Source organism: Procambarus clarkii, chromosome 9 (genome assembly GCF_040958095.1).
Source record: "Procambarus clarkii isolate CNS0578487 chromosome 9, FALCON_Pclarkii_2.0, whole genome shotgun sequence".
In the NCBI taxonomy this organism is placed as follows: domain Eukaryota; kingdom Metazoa; phylum Arthropoda; class Malacostraca; order Decapoda; family Cambaridae; genus Procambarus; species Procambarus clarkii.
The window spans coordinates 26,310,984-26,333,252 of NC_091158.1; the positions used below are offsets into that span (position 1 = coordinate 26,310,984).

Here is a 22,269-nt window from a genome sequence, read left to right on the forward strand (position 1 = left end):
CCAGTCCTCAGGGACTGACGACGACTCCCAGATCTGATTATACAGACTCATTAAATACTGAGACGTGCACAGAGGGAGCTGGTGAAGCATCTCATAATGAATGGTTATCTTGAGATGATTTCTGGGCTTTAGTGTCCCCGCGGCCCGGTCCTCGACCTGACCTCCACCCCCAGGAAGCAGCCCGTGACAGCTGACTCACACCCAGGTACCTATTTTACTGCTTGGTAACAGGGGCATAGGACGAAAGAAACTGCTTATTGTTACTCACCTGCGCTCGGGATAGAACCCGGGACCACAGGATCACAAGTCCAGTGTGCTGTCCGCTCGGCCAACCGGCTTCCTGCTCCGAATGCCATCGGAGCCCGCTGCCGTAGAACCGCAGAGGGCCAGGGCAGAACGAAGTTGAGAGAGAAGGGATCGTTAGAGGGAAGTCGAAGACGAGTGCAGAAATCTAAAGGACGAGATTCAAGGGCAGGTTTATGAAGAAGGAAAGATTGGGGAAGGTAAAAACCAGAGCTAACAGAAGAAAAGTGGGAACCCAGTTCGGTAGCGACCTGCAACGGGTCCGCTATAAGAGTATCATGGAGGTGAAGGACCAGTGAAACATCGGGAACGAACTTACCGGCTATCTTGCAGATATGCTTCCAGATATGAGGCAGAGGAGTTTTGGACGTAATGGTGGAGACATAAGATGCCCAACATTCACGTTTAGTCGTACAGATGGCCCTACGGGCCACTGCACTCGCCTTCCTAAAGAAAAGAAAAGAATCGGCCATTTGCCGACGACGGTGTCTCTTCCAGGCTGCACGCTTACAGCGGACAGCCCGAGCACAGTTTGCATTCCACCAGGGAACGCACTTCCGTGGAGCCCGAGAGGAAGAGCGAGTAATAGAGCGGAGGACAGCATCGAAGACGGTGTCATGAAAAGGGAGGAGAGAGCGAGGGAGAGGCAGAAGGGAAGAGGTCAGAGAGAGCAGCACTGAGGGTAAATAGGTTCCAGTCCGTCTTAGCAAACTGCCACTTAGGGAAGGAGTGGGAAGGGCGAAAAGAGAAAAAGGTAACAAGGATGGGGAAATGGTCACTGCCATGGAGGTCATCAAGAACCTGCTACATGAAATCTAAGTAAAGAGAAGACGAGCAAAGAGAGTCCGAGAGTCCAAATGCGTGGGCTCACCAGAATTCAGAAGAGACAGGGAAGAAGAGAGGAAAAATGGCTCAAGAAGGCGACCCCGGGTGTTCATCAGAACATCACCCCAAAGGGAATGACGGCAATTGAAATCACCGAGTAGCACAGACTCCGGCAAGGAGTCCAGTAGGTGTTTCAGATCGGGAAGAGAAAGCGGGACACTCGGGGGGAGATAAATGGAACAAACGGTGTACCATTTCCTCACAAAGATACGAGCAACAGAACAAAGGAGAGGTGAAGGAAAAAGTAAGGGAACAAAGGGAACATCAGAGTGAATCAAGAGAGCAGAAGAGTTAGGAGCCCCAGCAACAGCTGGGGGGGGGGGGGGAGGAAAGAAAGGAATTGCCACGAAAGCGACCAGGACGAGCACCAAGCATCGGCTCCTGGAGACAGACACAAAGGAGCAAAAACCCCAAAATCAGAAGTTGGAGTTCAAGGAAATTGGCGTAATAACCCCGAACGTTCCATTGAAGAATAGACATCGACGAGAGGAGAAAGGATAACAACAGAGAACAAGGAAGAAACAAAGGTGAAAGAGGAACATAGCACGTTAAAGAAGATCAGAGTCGGGATCAGGGTCAGCAAAGTCAGGGTTAGGGGGCATGGGTAAACTGAGCAAAGATGGAGGGAAGGAAGCGGGAGAACAGACCAGAAGTGGACGGGTAGGGTCCAAAGGAGGAGGAAGAGGAGGAGACAACCGAGAGGAGCAGTCAAGGACAGCAGCAGGAAGAGGAGGAGTAGAAAGAGGGAAGCGCACCTCAGCAAGGGCAGCAACCGAGAGGGAAGCAGGGGCCAAACAAACCTCCATAGCAGGAACAGGGGGCGCAACCACCGAAATGGGAGGGGGAAGGAGCGAGAGAGTCAGAAGTAAGGGGCCGAGGAAGAAAGCGAAGCCTTCTTACCCGCCGGGGAAGAAGAAGGAGAGGAGCCAGGCTAACACTTCTGACTAAGAGACAGGTGTCCCAGCAACTATGTACTGGGTAACGGATTCCAGCGTCTCAACAGGAGAAGTTGAACGAGAGCACACACGACAGCCGTTGGGAGAGCAATGGACATCAGCCCGCACTGACAGGCGGCGGGAAGAGCCAATAGACGGAGGAGAATGATGAGAAGGAGGATCAGAGGGAGACGAGGAAGAAGACACAGGAGACATGACAGACCGGGCAGAAAGAAGGGGAACCCCAGACAGAGGACCAGGACGGGGACCCTTTGGAACAGAACTCAAAGGAACAGAGGAGGGGGCAGTGGGTGTATCAGGGTCCAAGGCCCGGAAACGGTTGAGAGTCTGAGGAAGGCGGGAAGGACGAGGAGAGGAAGAGTGCAACACGCGAGCATAAGAGACTTATTACAGAGCCAAGGAGAGGGAATGTACTCTGGACGGAGCACCTGGCACCAGCAAGAATGACAGAGGGCGGAAGGGTCCTACCATCAAAAGTAATCTTCACAACCCGAAGGGGCTAACGGCGACGACCACGAGGTGGACGAGTAAACGTGTCTACCTGGAGGACAGAATGGCCCTGGGCCTCAAGGATATGCTGAATATCATCGTGGCAGTCCTGCAGATTCTGAACACCGGTTGCAACATGGGGTGGGAGGAGAATAGTGCCAACACTGGCATTCAACCGAGCGTTCTTGGAGACCCAAACAGGGGTCTCGCCAAGGCAGGATAAAGCAGCCAAGCGGGAGGCCACATCCTGAGAAGGAGCAGCAATGACACGTGTACCGAGACGGGTGGGGTTGAAGGTGACAGAGGCATCTACGGAATCAACAAGGTGCCTATAAAGGGAGAAATCATCAGGAGGCGCAGAATCAAGAGGGAGGAGATCAAAGTATTTGGCCCACGGAGCGGGACCAAACAAGGCTTCATACGCATCAGAACGGGAAGGAATCGAGTGAGTGCGGCCGTGTCCAGGACGGCGTTGAGAACCCCCAGAGAGAGGGGTTAAAAGGTGCAGTAGTCACAACTAGAGACTGAGCCGTGCCAGGGGACGAGGTGGTCACCACTGGGGGCTTGGGCTCGACCCAACCACAGAGGAGGGAGGGGAGCCGAGGGGAGTAGTCAGAAAGACCAAAGGAGGAGCAAGGTCAGGGCCCAATGCAGCAGAGGCTACAGAGCCCGGTTTTCCAATGCGGACCGACTCGGGGGCTTGGTCGCCCACCTGACGAGCCTGAGAAGGTAAAAGAGGAACAGAAATCGACATAAGTACGGAGAGAGAGAAGCATTCATTCACGAATATGCCCCCACACCCACCATAAAGCCCCAATTAGAGGCAGGACACCCAACAAGAAGCTATCGCCGATAATGTCGGGGCCGCCTAGGGGTGCGTCGTGAATATACGCCTCACAAACGCCACCTTAAGAACCGTCAGACCGTCGAGATCGGGTTCAGTGATGAAAGGAGGATTGACAATAAAAGGTTCCCCTCGCTATCGACGTCGGGTACTATAGTTCTACGGGTGCAAGAGTATGCCTCCTCAAGCACCCGGGCGTCAAATTAGAAGAAGTTCAAAAGAATAACCAAAACAAGCAAAAGGTCGGCAGGAAACGACAAGCAGATAGGAGAAGAGGGGGGGAGAAAAACGAAACAGAAGGAAAAGATAAAGTCGTTCAGCACTATTAGAGAGGACACCAGCTTGAGCACAAAGCTATAAAAGGACAGAGGACGCCCACCAAGCCCCCCTCACGGCAACAACGAGCTGAACAGGGAGGAAGGTGGAGGACGAGCACCAAGCATCGGTTCCTGGAGACAAACACAAAGTGGTGAAAACTGTGTAATCAGAAGTTGGAGTACATGGAAGGTGGCATAAAATCCACGAATATTCCATTGAAAAATAGACATTATCGAAAAGAGAAAGGACAGCAACAGAGAACAATGAAGAAACGAAGGTAAAGAAGAACACAGTATATTAAAGAGGCTTAGGATCAGGATCAGCAAAATCAGGGTTAGGGGGGCATAGCCATACTGAGTAAGGATGGAGTGGAGGGAGCGGGAGGGCAGACCAGAGGCGGATGGGTAGGGTCCAGAGGAGGAGGAGACAACCGAGAGGGGAGGTCAAGGACAGGAAGAAGGAAGAAGGGGGGGGGGGGCAGAAACTGGGGAGCACACCTCAGCAAGGGCAGCAACTGAGAGGGAATCAGGGGCTAAAGAAACCTCCATAGCTGAAACAGGGGGCCCGACCACTGAAATGGAATGGGGACGGATTGAGAGTCAGAGGTGGGGGCGAGGAAGAAAGCGATGCCTTCTTACCTGCCGGGGAGGACGAAGGAGAGGAGCCAGGCTTACGTTTGACTCAGAAAGACAGGTGTTCCAGTAACAACGTACTGTGTGACAGACTCTATTGTCTCAACAGATGACAAACGGGAGTGAACAATATGAAAATTGCTAGGAGGGTGATGGACATCAGCCTGGACAGACAGGTGGCGTGGAGGGCCAAGAGACTGGGGGGAAGAGATGGGAAGAAGGATTGAGGAAATAAGGGAAAGAAGACACAGGAGACATGGCAGACTGGGTAGGAAGGGGGTAAACTTCAGATGGAGAACCAGGAGTGGGGCCCCGTCGGGACAGAACGTACAGGAACAGGGCGAACAGGCGAACTTGGCGTCTTGCTTCAGGAAAAAACAGACGATCCCGGTGTTTCAAGTTGAGGATGGCTTCCTCAAGTTTGTAGTGTATACACAAGCGGGAGAAGGTAGGGTGGGCCACACCGCAATTAAGGCAGCAAGCCTGGGAAGAAGTGCACTCGGACTTGAGAGTGATCATCGGCCCCACACATGGGGCATAGATACACAGCACTTGAGCATTTGAGGACACCATGCCCGAACTTCTAGCACCTATTGCAAAATCTAGGAGAGGGAATGTAATCCTGATAGAGCATCTGGCACCAGCAAGAATTATAGAGGGCAGAAGGGTCCTACTATCAAAGGTGATTTTCACAACTCGAAGGGGCTGACAGCGACGACCACGAGGGGGTCGAGTAAACGTGTCTACCTGGAGGACAGGATGGCCTTGGGTATCGAGGATATGTTTAATATCCTCATGGCAGTCTTTTAGGTCCCTAACACCAGTTGCAACAACATGGTGCGGAAGGAGAACAGTGCCAACACTGGCATTTAACTGAGCGTTTTTGGAGACTCGAACAGGGGTCTCCCCAATGCAGCTAAGCAGGTAGCTGCATCCGGTGAAGGAGCAGCGACGACACGTGTACCTAAATGGGTGGGGTTAAAAGTAAGAGGCATCCACCGAATCGACAAGGTGTTTATAGAAAGAGAAATTGTCAGGTGTAGAATCCAGAGGGAGGAGATCAAAGTATGTAGCCCACGAAGCAGGACCAAACAAGGCTTGGTATGTATTAGTATGGGAAGGGATCATGCAAGTGCGACTGTGGCGGGGACGGCGTTGAGAACCCCCAGAGAGAGAGGGGTTAAAAGGTGCAGTAGTCACAATGAGAGACTGAGCCGAGCCAGAGGACGAGGTGGTCACTGCTGGGAGGTGTATGGCTCGACCCAACCACAGCGGAGGAAGGGGAGTTGGGGAAAGTAGTCAGAAGGGTCAAAGGAGGGTCTAGGTCTGGGTCCAATGTAGTGGGGGCTACAGAGTTCGGTCTTCCAACACAGTTCGACTCGGGGGCTTGGTCGCCCACCCCACGAGCCTGAGAAGTCATAATAGGAACAGTATTCATCGACATGGAAACGAGAGGTAATACTTTCATTCACGAATGTGCCCCCGTACCCACCACGGAGCCACAATTCGAGGCAGGACACCCAACAAGAGACATGTTGCCGATCTTGCTGGGCTCCCCCACAGGGGTGCGTCGCGAGTATACGCCCCACAAACGCCACCTTAAGAACTGTCAGTCCGTCGAGATCGGGTTCAGTGACGAAACGAGGATTGACAATAAAAGGGTCCCCCTCGCTCGAGACGTCGGGTACTACAGTTCTACAGGTGCAATAGTATGCCTCCTCAAACACCCGGGCATCAAAACAAAAGAAGGCCAAAAGAATGATCAAAACAGGCAAAAGGTCAGCGGGAAATGACAATTTGAAAGAAGAAAGGGTGGGGGGAGAAAAATGAAACACGAGGAAAAGGAAATGATGTCTGGCACAATTGGTAAAGACAGCAGCAGGAGGAGGAGCAGGCTGCAAAAGGACAGAGGACTGACCCATCCTCCATGACAGTCATTAGCAGGAAAGGCACTTCAAAATTCCTTTCATAACTGCCTTTAGGATGTTTGAAGAATTCAAACCCTTCTAACCATGTCAAGACTGACCTGAGAGGAATTTCCTCCAGAATGTTGGCATTTCTCTATTGCATACAAAAAAAAGATTAAAAATGGTTAATAAAATTAACACATAAAATTACAATATATTTCCTTTCAAGGTACAGTATATTCCCATTTGTACAAGAACATTTTGTCTGACATCATTCGGTATATAGAAATTTGCTATGCCACAACCTTTATAACACTGTTTAACAGTATCATAAAAGAATATAAATAGGATTCCTTGCAGATGAAACTTTATCTAATATTAATTAGTAGAAACTGGTAAATGCCATCGCACTTTCTCCAGTATCAAATATTTGTCTTTACACAAGTGAGTGTGTTCATCCACACATGCCTTTCCTGAAGCTTATACATCTGGCAGTGTATAAGCTTGACAGTATACCATCCATAATGTACACCTTCCTGAGGCTTGTACACTTAGCAGTACCATCCATAATGTACACCTCCCTGAAGCTTGTACACTTGGCAGTACCATCCATAATGTACACCTTCCTGAAGCTTGTACACTTGGCAGTACCATCCATAATGTACACCTCCCTGAAGCTTGTACACTTAGCAGTACCATCCATAATGTACACCTCCCTGAAGCTTGTACACTTGGCAGTACCATCCATAATGTACACCTTCCTGAGGCTTGTACACTTGGCAGTACCATCCATAATGTACACCTCCCTGAAGCTTGTACACTTGGCAGTACCATCCATAATGTACACCTTCCTGAGGCTTGTACACTTGGCAGTACCATCCATAATGTACACCTTCCTGAGGCTTGTACACTTGGCAGTACCATCCATAATGTACACCTTCCTGAAGCTTGTACACTTGGCAGTACCATCCATAATGTACACCTTCCTGAGGCTTGTACACTTAGCAGTACCATCCATAATGTACACCTTCCTGAAGCTTGTACACTTGGCAGTACAATCCATAATGTACACCTTCCTGAAGCTTGTACACTTAGCAGTACCATCCATAATGTACACCTCCCTGAAGCTTGTACACTTGGCAGTACCATCCATAATGTACACCTCCCTGAAGCTTGTACACTTGGCAGTACCATCCATAATGTACACCTTCCTGAAGCTTGTACACTTGGCAGTACCATCCATAATGTACACCTTCCTGAAGCTTGTACACTTGGCAGTACCATCCATAATGTACACCTTCCTGAAGCTTGTACACTTGGCAGTACCATCCATAATGTACACCTTCCTGAAGCTTGTACACTTGGCAGTACCATCCATAATGTACACCTTCCTGAAGCTTGTACACTTGGCAGTACCATCCATAATGTACACCTTCCTGAGGCTTGTACACTTGGCAGTACCATCCATAATGTACACCTTCCTGAGGCTTGTACACTTAGCAGTACCATCCATAATGTACACTAAGTAATTTCACTGTCTCTCTTAATAACATTTAAAGATTTCTTTACTATAAAACAAAACTTGTACATTTTAGATTCTTCCATTAAAGCCCAGATGTTTAACTACGCAAGAGACTTGGCTTAATATGATATACATTTCAGGTAACCCTGTGAGCTATGGATGACAGCAGAGGCAAGTGTCAGCCAAGCAAATGTTTTGGTGATCACGTGCCTAAGAATACTACCAATCAACCTACAGTATTTGGTTCAACTGGAAGCCCCGTCGACAATCATGATTGTGGAGTGGGCTTGGGGGGAAGGGCGGATGCAGTAGAAAATGATACATTTCCTCTGACATTATATAATCTCAGAGTGCAGAGATTACTTCATGAAGTAGTTCAAGCACCAGTGTACAGTACAAGCAGTGTTGCATCTTATTACTACAGTCCTCAACTTTCTTAAATCCAGTCCCAGTAGTTTCAAGAGTTTCACTTAAATTTTGGAACATTAAATATTTAAAGCAATTTTGATAATGAATGACGGGGCTCAAGTTGCTTCATTCCCTCCGAGACGTCTTCTGCAGACATCTTCTGCTCTATTACCAACAAGTGCATGGAAACACCATCACTGTTTCAATAGACTGAAATGCAAGATAAAAAGGCAAACAACAAATTGCCAATCTCTCTTATTCAAGTCTTGTAATTTTTTGCCCACTTACTAATCAGCACTTAATGTTGCCTAATTATTAGATAACTTCAAAAACCCTGAAATAATATACTGTATAGGGCACCAAAGTAAATCAAACAAGTTATTCAATATTTGTGAAACATAAAAATGAGATTCATAATTAGTCAAACCTGCCAGACAGCGTCATCGTAACATGACAAACCTGCCGACACAGCGTCATCGTAACATGACAAACCTGCCAACACAGCATCATCGTAACATGACAAACCTGCCGACACAGCGTCATCGTAACATGACAAACCTGCCAACACAGCGTCATTGTAACATGACAAACCTGCCAGACAGCGTCATCGTAACATGACAAACCTGCCAACACAGCATCATCGTAACATGACAAACCTGCCAACACAAAGAAGATCCAGCTAATGGCAAAACTTTTCAAGCATGGTAGGATCATCTTTATATTTTCTAATTGCTTATGCTTCAAAGTATAGAAAAATAGCTATTATTCCCCATAAACCTTGCTTTTGTGACCAGGATGAGCTCTGCTTCAGCCAACATCCGCTCAAGGCAATCTGAATTGCCTGTAACCTAAAGGAATAGGTAGACTGTGTCAAATATCTCTGCTGCACTTCTTGGCGGGAAGTTAGTCGTCGAGTCTAACTCTGGTAACCACGTCTCCCATGGGAGCAGCAGGCTGAACTATTTCTTCAATAACGGTGTAAGGTACAAGTCCATGTGGGACTATAACTTTTTATTGATTGGGAATGAATGAAAATGATCAATTGACTTATTATTGATTAGCAGCAAAAAATTCCTAACAGCAAAGTTCTCTTAACTTTATTGATAGAGCTAACCATGCTACGAACAAAGGTGGGGAAAGATGCCCCGAGGTTTGTTTCTCCAGCTTTAATACTTTTTGGCCGTAGCACTCATGCCAGTCTGTCTGACCAGGTATAGTCAAGTTACATTAGGTTAGTACAATCAATCATGGTTGGTGATGAGAGTAATGGGTGGTGAGGTAATAATCAGTGGCGAGATGAATGAAGAATGGATGAATGAAAGATGAGTAAAGAGTAGGTTGGGGTGAGAAGGGAGGTAAAAGTGGGGAAGAGGAGGAAGGGTTAGGGTGGTAGGGGATGAGGGAGGTGGTGAGTGGGGCTGGGCAGCCCAGATGTGTGGTAGTTGGTGAATGGCACCAGCGCTACCAGCTATCAATTGATAATGCAAGTTTCGATTTAATGCTTGCTTTATTATTCTTTTCTTCTTCTCTTCTGTGTTGATAGTAACTCGGGTGTGATCAATTGCCAAGGATCTCATGGGCTTTGCATTGGCGATGAGAGATAAGGTTCATTTCTGGAGGCAAGGAGCAGCTGTAGATATGTCCGCTTGCGATGATTGCTGGCTGCAAACTCCATCTTTATCTGTTGGTCCAACAAAGAAACCAACTTTTACCTTTGCCTCAAACAGCTTAGGTAAGACGTCTTGAAGGCAGCCGATTCCTTGTCTGGGCAGATGGCTGGAAGGTCCAATTTGACGTGAAGTGCTGACATCAGCACCTTCCAGGGTTCACCAGTGACTTCCACTTGACATTCCTCCACACAAGGAACTCGGCCCACTGTGGCCAGTCCCGACTCTGGTAGTGCGCCTTGGTGTCCCACCTGTCCCAACGACAAAGATTGCAGGGAAACTTGGTAAGACAGCCTTGGAAACCATCAAGAATGCCACCATTTTGAAGTCTCCAATAACCTTCCAGCTATACTCATACTTCAAGGTGTTCAGTAAGGTCTTGATGCTGTTGTAATCCTCTTGGAGATGCACCAAGCAAACAGGGGAAAAGATCGGTACTTGTTTCCGATATAGAGAAATGCCTTTGAGACTCCTGGAAGCAACCAACATCACATTCAAAGACATCTTTCAACATGCTACATGATTTACCCTGTTGGAACATAATTGGAAGCTGCCTCAACTACTGTCGGAAGATAAATAAAATACATTGCAAAAGTGCAAACCATGTACCCCTCCTCCCAAATGAATTCCAAGAGAACAATATTCATTTCACAAGAACACCCCATCACTTCTGACCCCTCCACTCCTAAAATTGAGGAGAAAAACCATGATCCTAAAATAATCCCACTCAGCAAGGAAGATGACCTCTGTAGAACCCAGAAACTAACTCATGAAACAGATGAACAATCAACTGCAGCACTATCCATTGGCCTCTCCACCTTTGGCATCAAACCCACTCCAGACCAGATTTCACAAGAGAGGCACTAGAAGATAAAACAATGTTTTAAATACTTCAGAGCACCATTCAAAAAATTGTAAGTTTTAACAAACACGTGAAGCATATGTTCGGCAGAACACCATTACAACTGCTGCCCCAACCCAACTATCTGCAAGTGTGTCATATGCTCAGGGATCACATAGTGAGCTCCCCTCTCTCTGAGGTAAGAAAACTAGTAATTAAGCAGGTGATGGAAGATGAGGCAGCCACTAATACACAACTTGCAACCACTACTTAAGTGAGAAGATGGTGGAGGCCAAAACCATTAGTAGTTTTAAAGTGTTATATGACAATGTGCTGGGAATATGGGACACCACGAGTCCCAATGATGAGGATGAAAGGACACCTCTCATCCTCTAGCTACACTTAGGTAATTACACTTGTTTTAAGAAGAACATCAATAAACTAAAAAGCATATCAATAAACTAAGAAGCATACCAATAAACTGGAAAAGGTGCAAAAAGTATGATACAAAATGGCTTCCAGAACTTAACAAAAAAAAAAACTATGAAGAGAGGCTAGAGGCATTAAATATGCCAAAACTAGAAGAATAAAGAAGAAAAAAGGCGATACTACATGCAAAATGGTAAGGGAAAACAGCAAAACTGACAGAGGAATTATTGAAACTGGCATCTTCAAGAACAAGACGTCACAGATTCAAGCTAAAAAAAATAAAAAATAAAAAAAATGAAAAAAATTAACGTTTTCTTCTGCAAACAAAGATGGTAGGACGAAGTTTAAGTGAGAAGGTTGTGGATACCAAGACCATCAGTAGTTTCAAATGTCATATTACATAGAATTCTGGGAAAATGGGACACCATGAGCGTAGCTCTCCTCCTGTAACCACACTTGAGATAATTACACAAACTCCATCCCAACCCTTACCTATATCACTTTGACTATTCCACAACCAACAAACCCCAACAACCAAGCTAGCCCACATGATACTACCCAGCTATGCCTGTCATGTCAAACAACTAGATGGAAATAACAAAACGTGTTATCAAGGGAGAGCCCATCTGTCTCAGAGAGGCCCTAACTGCCCTCAGGACAGACAACAACCTATCCATCATCAAAGTTCCCAGCACAACTCTGAATCTTTACAACCCTGCTAGGTATCCCCTTGATTGTACCCATTGTGGACCCCATTCCAACTAACCCCCAAATGATTTTCCACCCCCCCACGAGTGCACTGGCCACTCTAAACCTACTACCAAGCACCTCCCCAGAGCAACTTGCCATTCCAACCCTACTACCAAGCAGGCTCAGGAGGCACAGATCATGGCAACACGTATTATCTACAATTCTGGAGTCTGGAGCATACCAGGAGAGGGTTTCGGGAGTTGTTCTACTTCCCGAGCCCGACCTGGGGCCAGACTCGACTGAGTGGAGCCTGGCCCACTCTCCAGTATCTGACAACAGAATCAAATTTTTCTGGTAGCATCTAGAGATCTACACAGCTAAGCGAGAATGGTGGAGACCAAAACAATCAGTAAGTAGTTTCAAAGCGATATACAGCAGAGTACAATACTGGTAGGACGGGGACACTACGAGCATAGCTCTCATCCACTAACAATACTTAGGTCATTACAACAACTACCAAGCCAAAGTGGATAGCCACTACACTTTTCATCCTACTCATTTCTCCAGATTTCTAATCCCCATTCCTCTCTCTTCGCTTTCTAAACACTTTGCTCACAGAATTGAATCAAATAAATAAAAGATCCTGCAGTGCAAGGAATTTTCCAAGAAGCTCACTAGTAAATTAAAGGTGCCTTGGAACACCTTTGTCACAGTGGTTTGGGGCACTCGCAGGACCCAAACATATGTAGAGATGGTCAAGAGACCAGTGAAAACTACGGCACGAAGGGCTATAGGGTATAAGAACATAAGAACAAAGGTAACTGCAGAAGGCCTATTGGCCCATACGAGGCAGCTCCTATTTATAACCACCCAAAGGTATCCAAGATAGTCCTTGGATACCTCATGATCATTAATCATGATCCCTCAAAGTTCATGTCCTTGATGTCATCTTGATCATTCCAAGAAGCACATGGGAGTGTACTTGGAGGAGCAAGACGTACCTCCGCCAGGACATACAGTACTGCACTTGTAACACGGCTACCAAGTACGATATAATAACAATGTCACACTACAATTGAGTGCAGATTTGTGAAAGCTATTTACAGTATACAGTAACTGAAAAAACTTTAAATTAGTAGTGGTACTTTTTGTATAACTTTAGTATATATACAAGTTAATTCAGTTTTTTATGTTTTTCCTACTGATATAACAGATATAACTCAGTTTTCTCACTAGAAATATGAATGTTTCAAAATATCACCGTCTTGGTTAAAAAGCAAAGTTTGTGGGGAATAATAATAATTTTCTATACATTTTAGGCATAAACAATTATGAAATAACACTTGCTACCCGGGAACAAATTGTGTTGCATTCTGATTTATATATATACACAAAGACTATAACAAAGATCACTTCTTTCAAACTCAATGTGGCCAAGATTACAAACATGAATCTTAGTGTTAAATGCTGGAAGGTGTGATAGGAACACTGCTCAACAGTGCCCAGACAACTTCTCAGTCACTACACTGCAAAAACGTTTCAACAATTTAACACAAACTACATAAACAAATTGCCTGCTGAAATTCATTACAATTGCTGTGCTTTGTGAGCAAACAAAATATGTTGCCATGTTAGATTTACAACAAAGATTTATGCACAAGCTTAAGAGAGACAAACACCACACACATAATGAACTTTGATTCACAAATTTACAGCTTAAATTTTGGCGATGAAGAGGCTTCTGCAAAACTTGTAAATTACTTGCACTACATAATATCTAGTACCTATCATAATACCTAGTCAATATGGTATTATTCTCCTTGAAATATTGAAATCACAGTTAATAGAGGCAAATCTTCTATATACCTCACTAATAAGACATGAGGCTCATCAATTCTGGAATTTCCAACTTTTCACATTATTTAATAAGAGGGTAATTTTATCAACTTTAGCTATCAAATAATTATAGAAAGGGCGAGGAAGGCAATAAATTTCCAGTGTCAGGTGTGTGTAGTGGAGGAGTCTTGTGGAGTGTCAGGTGTGTGTGGTGGAGGAGTCTTGTGGAGTGTCAGGTGTGTGTGTGTGGTGGAGGAGTCTTGTGGAGTGTCAGGTGTGTGTGTGTGGTGGAGGAGTCTTGTGGAGTGTCAGGTGTGTGTGTGTGTGTGTGTGTGTGGTGGAGGAGTCTTGTGGAGTGTCAGGTGTGTGTGTGTGGTGGAGGAGTCTTGTGGAGTGTCAGGTGTGTGTGTGTGGTGGAGGAGTCTTGTGGAGTGTCAGGTGTGTGTGTGTGTGTGTGGTGGAGGAGTCTTGTGGAGTGTCAGGTGTGTGTGTGTGTGGTGGAGGATTCTTGTGGAGTGTCAGGTGTGTGTGTGTGTGGTGGAGGAGTCTTGTGGAGTGTCAGGTGTGAGTGTGTGGTGGAGGAGTCTTGTGGAGTGTCAGGTGTGTGTGTGTGTGTGTGGGAGTCTTGTGGAGTGTCAGGTGTGTGTGTGTGTGTGTGATGGAGGAGTCTTGTGGAGTGTCAGGTGTGTGTGTGTGTGTGTGGTGGAGGAGTCTTGTGGAGTGTCAGGTGTGTGTGTGGTGGAGGAGTCTTGTGGAGTGTCAGGTGTGTGTGTGTGTGTGTGTGTGGGAGTCTTGTGGAGTGTCAGGTGTGTGTGTGTGTGTGTGATGGAGGAGTCTTGTGGAGTGTCAGGTGTGTGTGTGTGTGTGTGGTGGAGGAGTCTTGTGGAGTGTCAGGTGTGTGTGTGTGTGTGTGGTGGAGGAGTCTTGTGGAGTGTCAGGTGTGTGTGTGTGTGTGGTGGAGGAGTCTTGTGGAGTGTCAGGTGTGTGTGTGTGTGTGGTGGAGGAGTCTTGTGGAGTGTCAGGTGTGTGTGTGTGTGTGGTGGAGGAGTCTTGTGGAGTGTCAGGTGTGTGTGTGGTGGAGGAGTCTTGTGGAGTGTCAGGTGTGTGTGTGGTGGAGGAGTTTTGTGGAGTGTCAGGTGTGTGTGTGGTGGAGGAGTCTTGGGGAGTGTCAGGTGTGTGTGTGGTGGAGGAGGAGTCTTGTGGAGTGTCAGGTGTGTGTGATGGAGGAGTCTTCTAGAGTGTCAGGTGTGTGTGGTGGTCTCCTGGAGTGTCAGGTGTGTGTGGTGGTCTCCTAGAGTGTCAGGTGTGTGTGGTGGTCTCCTGGAGTGTCAGGTGTGTGTGGTGGTCTCCTGGAGTGTCAGGTGTGTGTGGTGGTCTCCTGGAGTGTCAGGTGTGTGTGGTGGTCTCCTGGAGTGTCAGGTGTGTGTGGTGATGGAGTGTCCTGGAGTGTCAGGTGTGTGTGGTGGTCTCCTGGAGTGTCAGGTGTGTGTGGGGGTGGAGTGTCCTGGAGTGTCAGGTGTGTGTGGTGGTCTCCTGGAGTGTCAGGTGTGTGTGGTGGTCTCCTGGAGTGTCAGGTGTGTGTGGTGGTGGAGTGTCCTGGAGTGTCAGGTGTGTGTGGGGGTGGAGTGTCCTGGAGTGTCAGGTGTGTGTGGTGGTCTCCTGGAGTGTCAGGTGTGTGTGGTGGTCTCCTGGAGTGTCAGGTGTGTGTGATGGAGGAGTCTCCTAGAGTGTCAGGTGTGTGTGGTGGTCTCCTGGAGTGTCAGGTGTGTGTGGTGGTCTCCTGGAGTGTCAGGTGTGTGTGGTGGTCTCCTGGAGTGTCAGGTGTGTGTGGTGGTCTCCTGGAGTGTCAGGTGTGTGTGGTGGTCTCCTGGAGTGTCAGGTGTGTGTGGTGGTCTCCTGGAGTGTCAGGTGTGTGTGGTGGTCTCCTGGAGTGTCAGGTGTGTGTGGTGGTGGAGTGTCCTGGAGTGTCAGGTGCGTGGTAGTGTCTCCCCTGGAGTGTCAGGCGTGTGACAAGAGTCAGGTGTTGTGGCCACCAACTAACGGGGAGCTCCCAGATGGAAGCATCAAGGCGTCGAGGTAACACAGTCAAGACAGCACACTAAGACTGGTGTCATCAAGGTAACATACGAGCATCATCATCACACTTGACCAGTTAAGTGGCATCACGTTCAGCAAATTGACTAAAATGAGGTACAGAATTAAGATGAATTGCGTTAGAATGCAAGAAAATGTCTTATATACCTAAGTGAGAGGTGAGAGGTGTGATGGGATTATCTGCTTGTTTCTCGAGATGAAATTGCTACACTGAACAGTGTAAAAAAAAAAAAAAAAAAAAAAGTCAAATGCCAACAGCCAACTAAATTGTTGTGATTAAAATTAATTTAAATTTAAATGTAAACAAATAAAAAATTCTAGTATTAGCCATCCATAATAAGCTGGAAAATGAAAAGAAAATAAGGGTATCCAAAGCATATGAAGTTTATTGTTTAAATTATTAGTAACTTAACAAAAATTAACAGCCTTGCACACTGATAAATTCAAGTTACATCACATGCAATGCATCCCAGACTGAGATAATGCAACCCCCTGTGATTTTTTAATGGCAATATGTTTGGCACAAGCGAACCTTTACTCTCCATCGTCGTTGTTGTCTTAGTGATACGTACAGTGTGTGAAGGTTTCTCTTCTCATCATTAAGAGGCACAACTCTTAAATGCTAGTACCTCCCACAGACAACGTATTAAGTAATGAGTAAGTAAGTAATTGAAGTAAGTGGAGCCTGATTATAATAGGGTGATACATCACATAAGAGGTGGCAGTGAAGTTGCTAGACATACACAGTGTGACACCACAACAATGACCATCTTTATTGTTAAGTATGCTGACAGGTCTTCATCACATCACTATACAATGTTAACAAGCACATTAATAGCTGATGTATGCATTATTTGGACTATAATGGCAATACAGGTACATTTTGCCTGTCATCAACATAATAAATATATTTACATTGTTTCAATAAGAAAATTAATTTAAATTTATATAAAGTCCTGACACTATCTAACATTTCACTCTGCACAGCTAATTATCTTAATCCTAAACTGACAAATTCAATATAAACACTAATTATATACAGTATTAATACTTTTTTCTCTCTCACCTCGTTCTCTCTCATGTCAATATGCTGTAATTAAATAAAATTAAATGTCTGCCAAAAAAAAGAAAAAAAAATATTTGAAGTGTAGAGAAAGTATGATGGGAGCAGCCTTCACCAGGAGAGTGCAGTCCTCACAACCACTCACTCCACTCATTAATAAGCAATAACAACTAATTCTCACTTCTAGGCTTCAAAAACTATCGTCATACTTTAACACTGACAACATGGCTTAATACTCGCATTTTAAATATGCTCTACTTTGACAACTTTACTGAATTGTTGCTTAATTAAAATAAACCATAGCCTCTAGTGGTTCTTTACACCATCCTCCATGCTGCTTTAGTCTCAGTAATAGTCATCAAGCATTTAACTTGCTAACATTGTTTACATGACAAACTGGGAGTGAACATGAACATTTGATTTATCCTTGTTGCAATAACCAGTACTGCTTCAAGGAAAGACTCCATGTACACTATCTTACACGCCAGTCTGTGTTGCAGTACACAGTTCAAATGAGTCTAATCGTCAACTATTCTCACCAAACTCGAAAATTAATGCATAACATTCTATATTTTCCATGAAGCTTTATATCAAAATACTTTTTTATTATGACACACCTGGTCCTCTGATTATGCCTGGAAAAAGTTTGTGACACCTTCACTTTCTTCACACGTAACAATCAAATCTTCTGGCATTATGACCAATGTTACGGCCCTTAGTTGTGTGCCAACATTTTCCTTGATACAGTAAACGATGTTTCATGCATTCTTTTCTTGTCAGACATTCATCTTGGAGTCCCCCGTCAAGCGGTCAACAAACTGAGACAAGGAAACAGTGACATTAACACTCAACAGCTTATAAGAATAAAGTAGCTTAAACATTTACAACTCAGCAGTGTAATATAACACAGTACACACTGTATACATACTTACATACATACATACATATTATATATATACAGTACATATATTTTGGTAGCAGTCTTTCTTGTAAACATATGTTGTTGAATATGACCGAAAGGGTAAGATAAATAATTCTAATACCAATCTTCTCAATATTTCTTACGTTCTTCTTTACTGTCGAGGGTAATTGATAAAGTAACTCTCCAAAATTCTTCATATTTATTTATTTATTTATTTATAATATATATATACTGTAATATTATATATATATATATATATATATATATATATATATATATATATATATATATATATATATATATATATATATATATATATATATACTGTAATATTATATATATATATATATATATATATATATATATATATATATATATATATATATATATATATATATATATATATATATATTGATTGCTAGTCCGACGTCTAAACGCGTTTCGTAATTCCTTATTGCATTTTCAAAGACTTAATTTACACACAAAATACATTCATACTTACACTCGTTTTTGGGCGAGGTGATATGGCAAAAAATTTTTAGGCGAGATAAAACAGAAGACAGAACATAAAACAATGGGATGAGAACATAAGAATTTAAGTACCTGCAGAAGGCTTATTGGCCCATGCTTCCTGTTGCTTCTTCTATATTGGTTCGGGGTCTTGAAGTGGGTACAATATAGTTGTGCATTAATTGGCTGTTTGTGCATCAGTCAATTAATGCACAACCATATTCTACCCACTTCAAGACCCTGAACCAATATGGAAGCAGCAAGTGAAAGTATGGGCCAATAGGCCTTCTGCAGTTATTTCCATTCTTATGTTCTCATACCCATTGTTTCGTGTTCTGTCTTCTGTATCACCTCACCCAAAACGAGTATAAGTATGAATGTATTTTGTGTGTAAATTAAAAATTTTGTCTTTGAAAATGTAATAAGGGATTACGAAACGCACTCTGGCGTCGAACTAGGAATAGAAAGAATGAATTTTGGAGAGCTACTTTATCAATTACCCTCGACAGCGAAGAAGAACGTAAGAAATATTGAGAAGATTCGTGTTAAAATTATTAATCTTCCCCTTTCAGTCATATTCAACAACATACATACACACACAAAAATCTTAAAAAATATTATATGGACCAGAATGCCATAAAAATAGTGATATGGATAATTTTGTAAAAATGTTAGATCAAGTGATAAAAAAAAAATCAGTGTTGGATGTAATGAAATGCCATTTTCTGGGCGAGCCCCTACGGCTCCCTGGAGCTTATCGGGCTAATGTATGTTATATTAGACCAGGACATTAGCTATGGAGTTCAGACCTACAAGGGATCATGAGTCAGAACCAGGCCCCTTCAGAGAGGTTGCAGGGAGCAATGGCCCCTGGAAAATCCCAATGGTTGGGGGGTTTTCCTTATCTGCCATCAATGAGGTTAGGCACCCAGAAAGGTAGGCATAAAAAAACAAACCCCACACGGTAAGAAACTAACAACAAAAACCGAACGGAGAGATAGAACCCCCTACAATCCCAAGGAAACAGGTAAACAAGCAAACGTAACACATTACAGCCGCGCTGCTCGTCCACGCAGCCCTCCCCTACCCGAGAGGGGGAGGACCCCCAGACCTAACCACGCCGGCTGTATAGCACTCCAGTTCGGAAGCAAAACTTCAAAGCAAAAAAAAAAACGCATACCGGTTTGATGGAGGGTTGCCAGGGAGCCTCTGGGGCTCACTCAGAAAATGGCGTTTCATTACATTCAACGCTTGTTTTCTGTGTGGAGCCCCTACAGCTCCCTGGAGCTTCAAACCTAAAGAGAAGGAAAAGAAAGGGCTGACCCGAGAGGCGTCCGCCGCAAACTCCCAACATGAAGTCGAGACAACAGGCTGCAACCTGCGACCCAAAGCAACACCACAACGCCCAGGAGCAGACAACCTCAATATCCATCTTAATTAACATAACTAAGTCAATAATTTATGTTGCTAGTATAATGTAATAATAATAATAATTCAAATAAACCAATTGGAAACAATTTGTGGAAAATAAAGAAAATCCCTCGGCCTATTAGGCAAATTGGGCCTTACAGAGTAGGCCAAGAAGTGCGTTCTGGCTACTAGATACGACATTATAATATTAATATATAAAAATATATATTATATATATATATATATATATATATATATATATATATATATATATATATATATATAAATAATATAATATATATGTCGTACCTAGTAGCCAGAACGCACTTCTCGGCCTACTATGCAAGGCCCAATTTGCCTAATAGGCCGAGGGATTTTCTTTATTTCCAATAACTTTTTTCCAAATAGTTTATTTGAATTATTATTATTATTATTTTATATTAAGATCATAAATTATTGACTTAGTTGTGATAGTTTAGGTTAGGTTAAGATAGGTTAGGTAGGGTTGTTTTGGTTCGGTCATATGTCTACGTTAGTTTTAACTCAAATTTAAACAAATATATAAATTCAGGAAGACTTGGCCTATTAGGCAAATGAGGCCTTGCATAGTAGACCAAGTATGACATTCTGGCTACTAGGTACAACATATTATATAAATAAATAAATAAATAAATAAAAATAAAATATATTTATATATATATATATATATATATATATATATATATATATGTCGTACCTAGTAGCCAGAACACACTTCTCAGCCTACTATGCAAGGCCCAATTTGCCTAATAAGCAAAGTTTTCCAGAATTAATATATTTTCCCTAATTTTTTTCTTATAAAATGATAAAGCTACCCATTTCATTATGTATGAGGTCAATTTTATTATATTGGAGTTAAAATTAATGCAGATATATGACCGAACCTAACCAACCCTACCTAACCTAACCTATCTTTATAGGTTAGGTTAGGTAGCCGAAAAAGTTAGGTTAGGTAAAGTTAGGTTAGGTAAAGTTAGGTTAGGTAAAGTTAGGTTAGGTAAAGTTAGGTTAGGTAAAGTTAGGTTAGGTAAAGTTAGGTTAGGTAAAGTTAGGTTAGGTAAAGTTAGGTTAGGTAAAGTTAGGTTAGGTAAAGTTAGGTTAGGTAAAGTTAGGTTAGGTAAAGTTAGGTTAGGTAAGTTAGGTAAAGTTAGGTTAGGTAAAGTTAGGTTAGGTAAAGTTAGGTAAAGTTAGGTTAGGTAAAGTTAGGTTAGGTAAAGTTAGGTAAAGTTAGGTTAGGTAAAGTTAGGTAAAGTTAGGTTAGGTAAAGTTAGGTTAGGTAAAGTTAGGTTAGGTAAAGTTAGGTTAGGTAAAGTTAGGTTAGGTAAAGTTAGGTTAGGTAAAGTTAGGTTAGGTAAAGTTAGGTTAGGTAAAGTTAGGTTAGGTAAAGTTAGGTTAGGTAAAGTTAGGTTAGGTAAAGTTAGGTTAGGTAAAGTTAGGTTAGGTAAAGTTAGGTTAGGTAAAGTTAGGTTAGGTAAAGTTAGGTTAGGTAAAGTTAGGTTAGGTAAAGTTAGGTTAGGTAAAGTTAGGTTAGGTAAAGTTAGGTTAGGTAAAGTTAGGTTAGGTAAAGTTAGGTTAGGTAAAGTTAGGTTAGGTAAAGTTAGGTTAGGTAAAGTTAGGTTAGGTAAAGTTAGGTTAGGTAAAGTTAGGTTAGGTAAAGTTAGGTTAGGTAAAGTTAGGTTAGGTAAAGTTAGGTTAGGTAAAGTTAGGTTAGGTAAAGTTAGGTTAGGTAAAGTTAGGTTAGGTAAAGTTAGGTAGTCAAGAAACAATTAATTCATGAAAACTTGGCTTATTAGGCAAATTGGGCCTTGCATAGTAGGCTGAGAAGTGCGTTCTGGCTACTAGGTACGACATATTATATATATATATATATATATATATATATATATATATATATATATATATATATATATATATATATATATATATATATATATATATATATATATATATATATATAATATATATATTATATATTATATATATGCAAACAAGCCTGAATGGTCCCCAGGACTATATGCGACTGAAAACTCACACCCCAGAAGTGACTCGAACCTATACTGCCAGGTGCAACGCAACTGGTATCTACAGGACGCCTTAATCCGCTTGACCATCACGACCGGACAAAAGGAAGTGATAGCCGAAGCTATCTGAACCACTTCCCCGTGGTTCTATGCTATGGTATGCCCAAGATTACCATCCGAGTGCCGGCGGGGAAGTGGTTCAAATAGCTTCGGCTATCACTTCCTTTTGTCCGGTCGTGATGGTCATGCGGATTAACCCTTAAAGTGCGCATCACGTCATATGACGTGTTGGAAGTTGTTCCAGTCAACTGCGCATCACGTCATATGACGTGTTGGAGTACTATGCAAGATTTAAACGTCCCGCGGATACATGGGGTTCACCACACCTTCATCAGGACTCTTGTAAACAGACGCCATTTTTAAAAAATATCGTGGGCCAAACTCCTGGGTGTTAAGGGCCTCAGTATTGAGTGAGCTACCAAG

The 22,269-nt window shown here is 43.5% G+C and overlaps 1 protein-coding gene across 2 annotated transcripts in view; it reads right to left on the bottom strand.

Annotated features, from left to right (window-relative positions):
• Positions 1–6,536: 6,536 nt before the first annotated feature.
• Positions 6,537–22,269, bottom strand: part of LOC123766089 (uncharacterized) — a 72,684-nt gene continuing 56,951 nt past the window's right edge. Inside the window, exons 2-3 of one of the 2 annotated variants that reach the window (XM_069321292.1) lie at positions 7,362–17,702; positions 6,537–7,316 (exon numbers count right to left, since the gene is read on the bottom strand). In XM_069321292.1, the coding sequence (XP_069177393.1) occupies positions 6,789–7,316; positions 7,362–7,847 (1,014 nt within the window). In that variant the 5' untranslated portion in view covers positions 7,848–17,702 and the 3' untranslated portion in view covers positions 6,537–6,788. Of the gene's footprint in view, positions 17,703–22,269 lie in introns of both variants that reach the window. The other variant, XM_069321291.1, reaches the window with a different exon arrangement.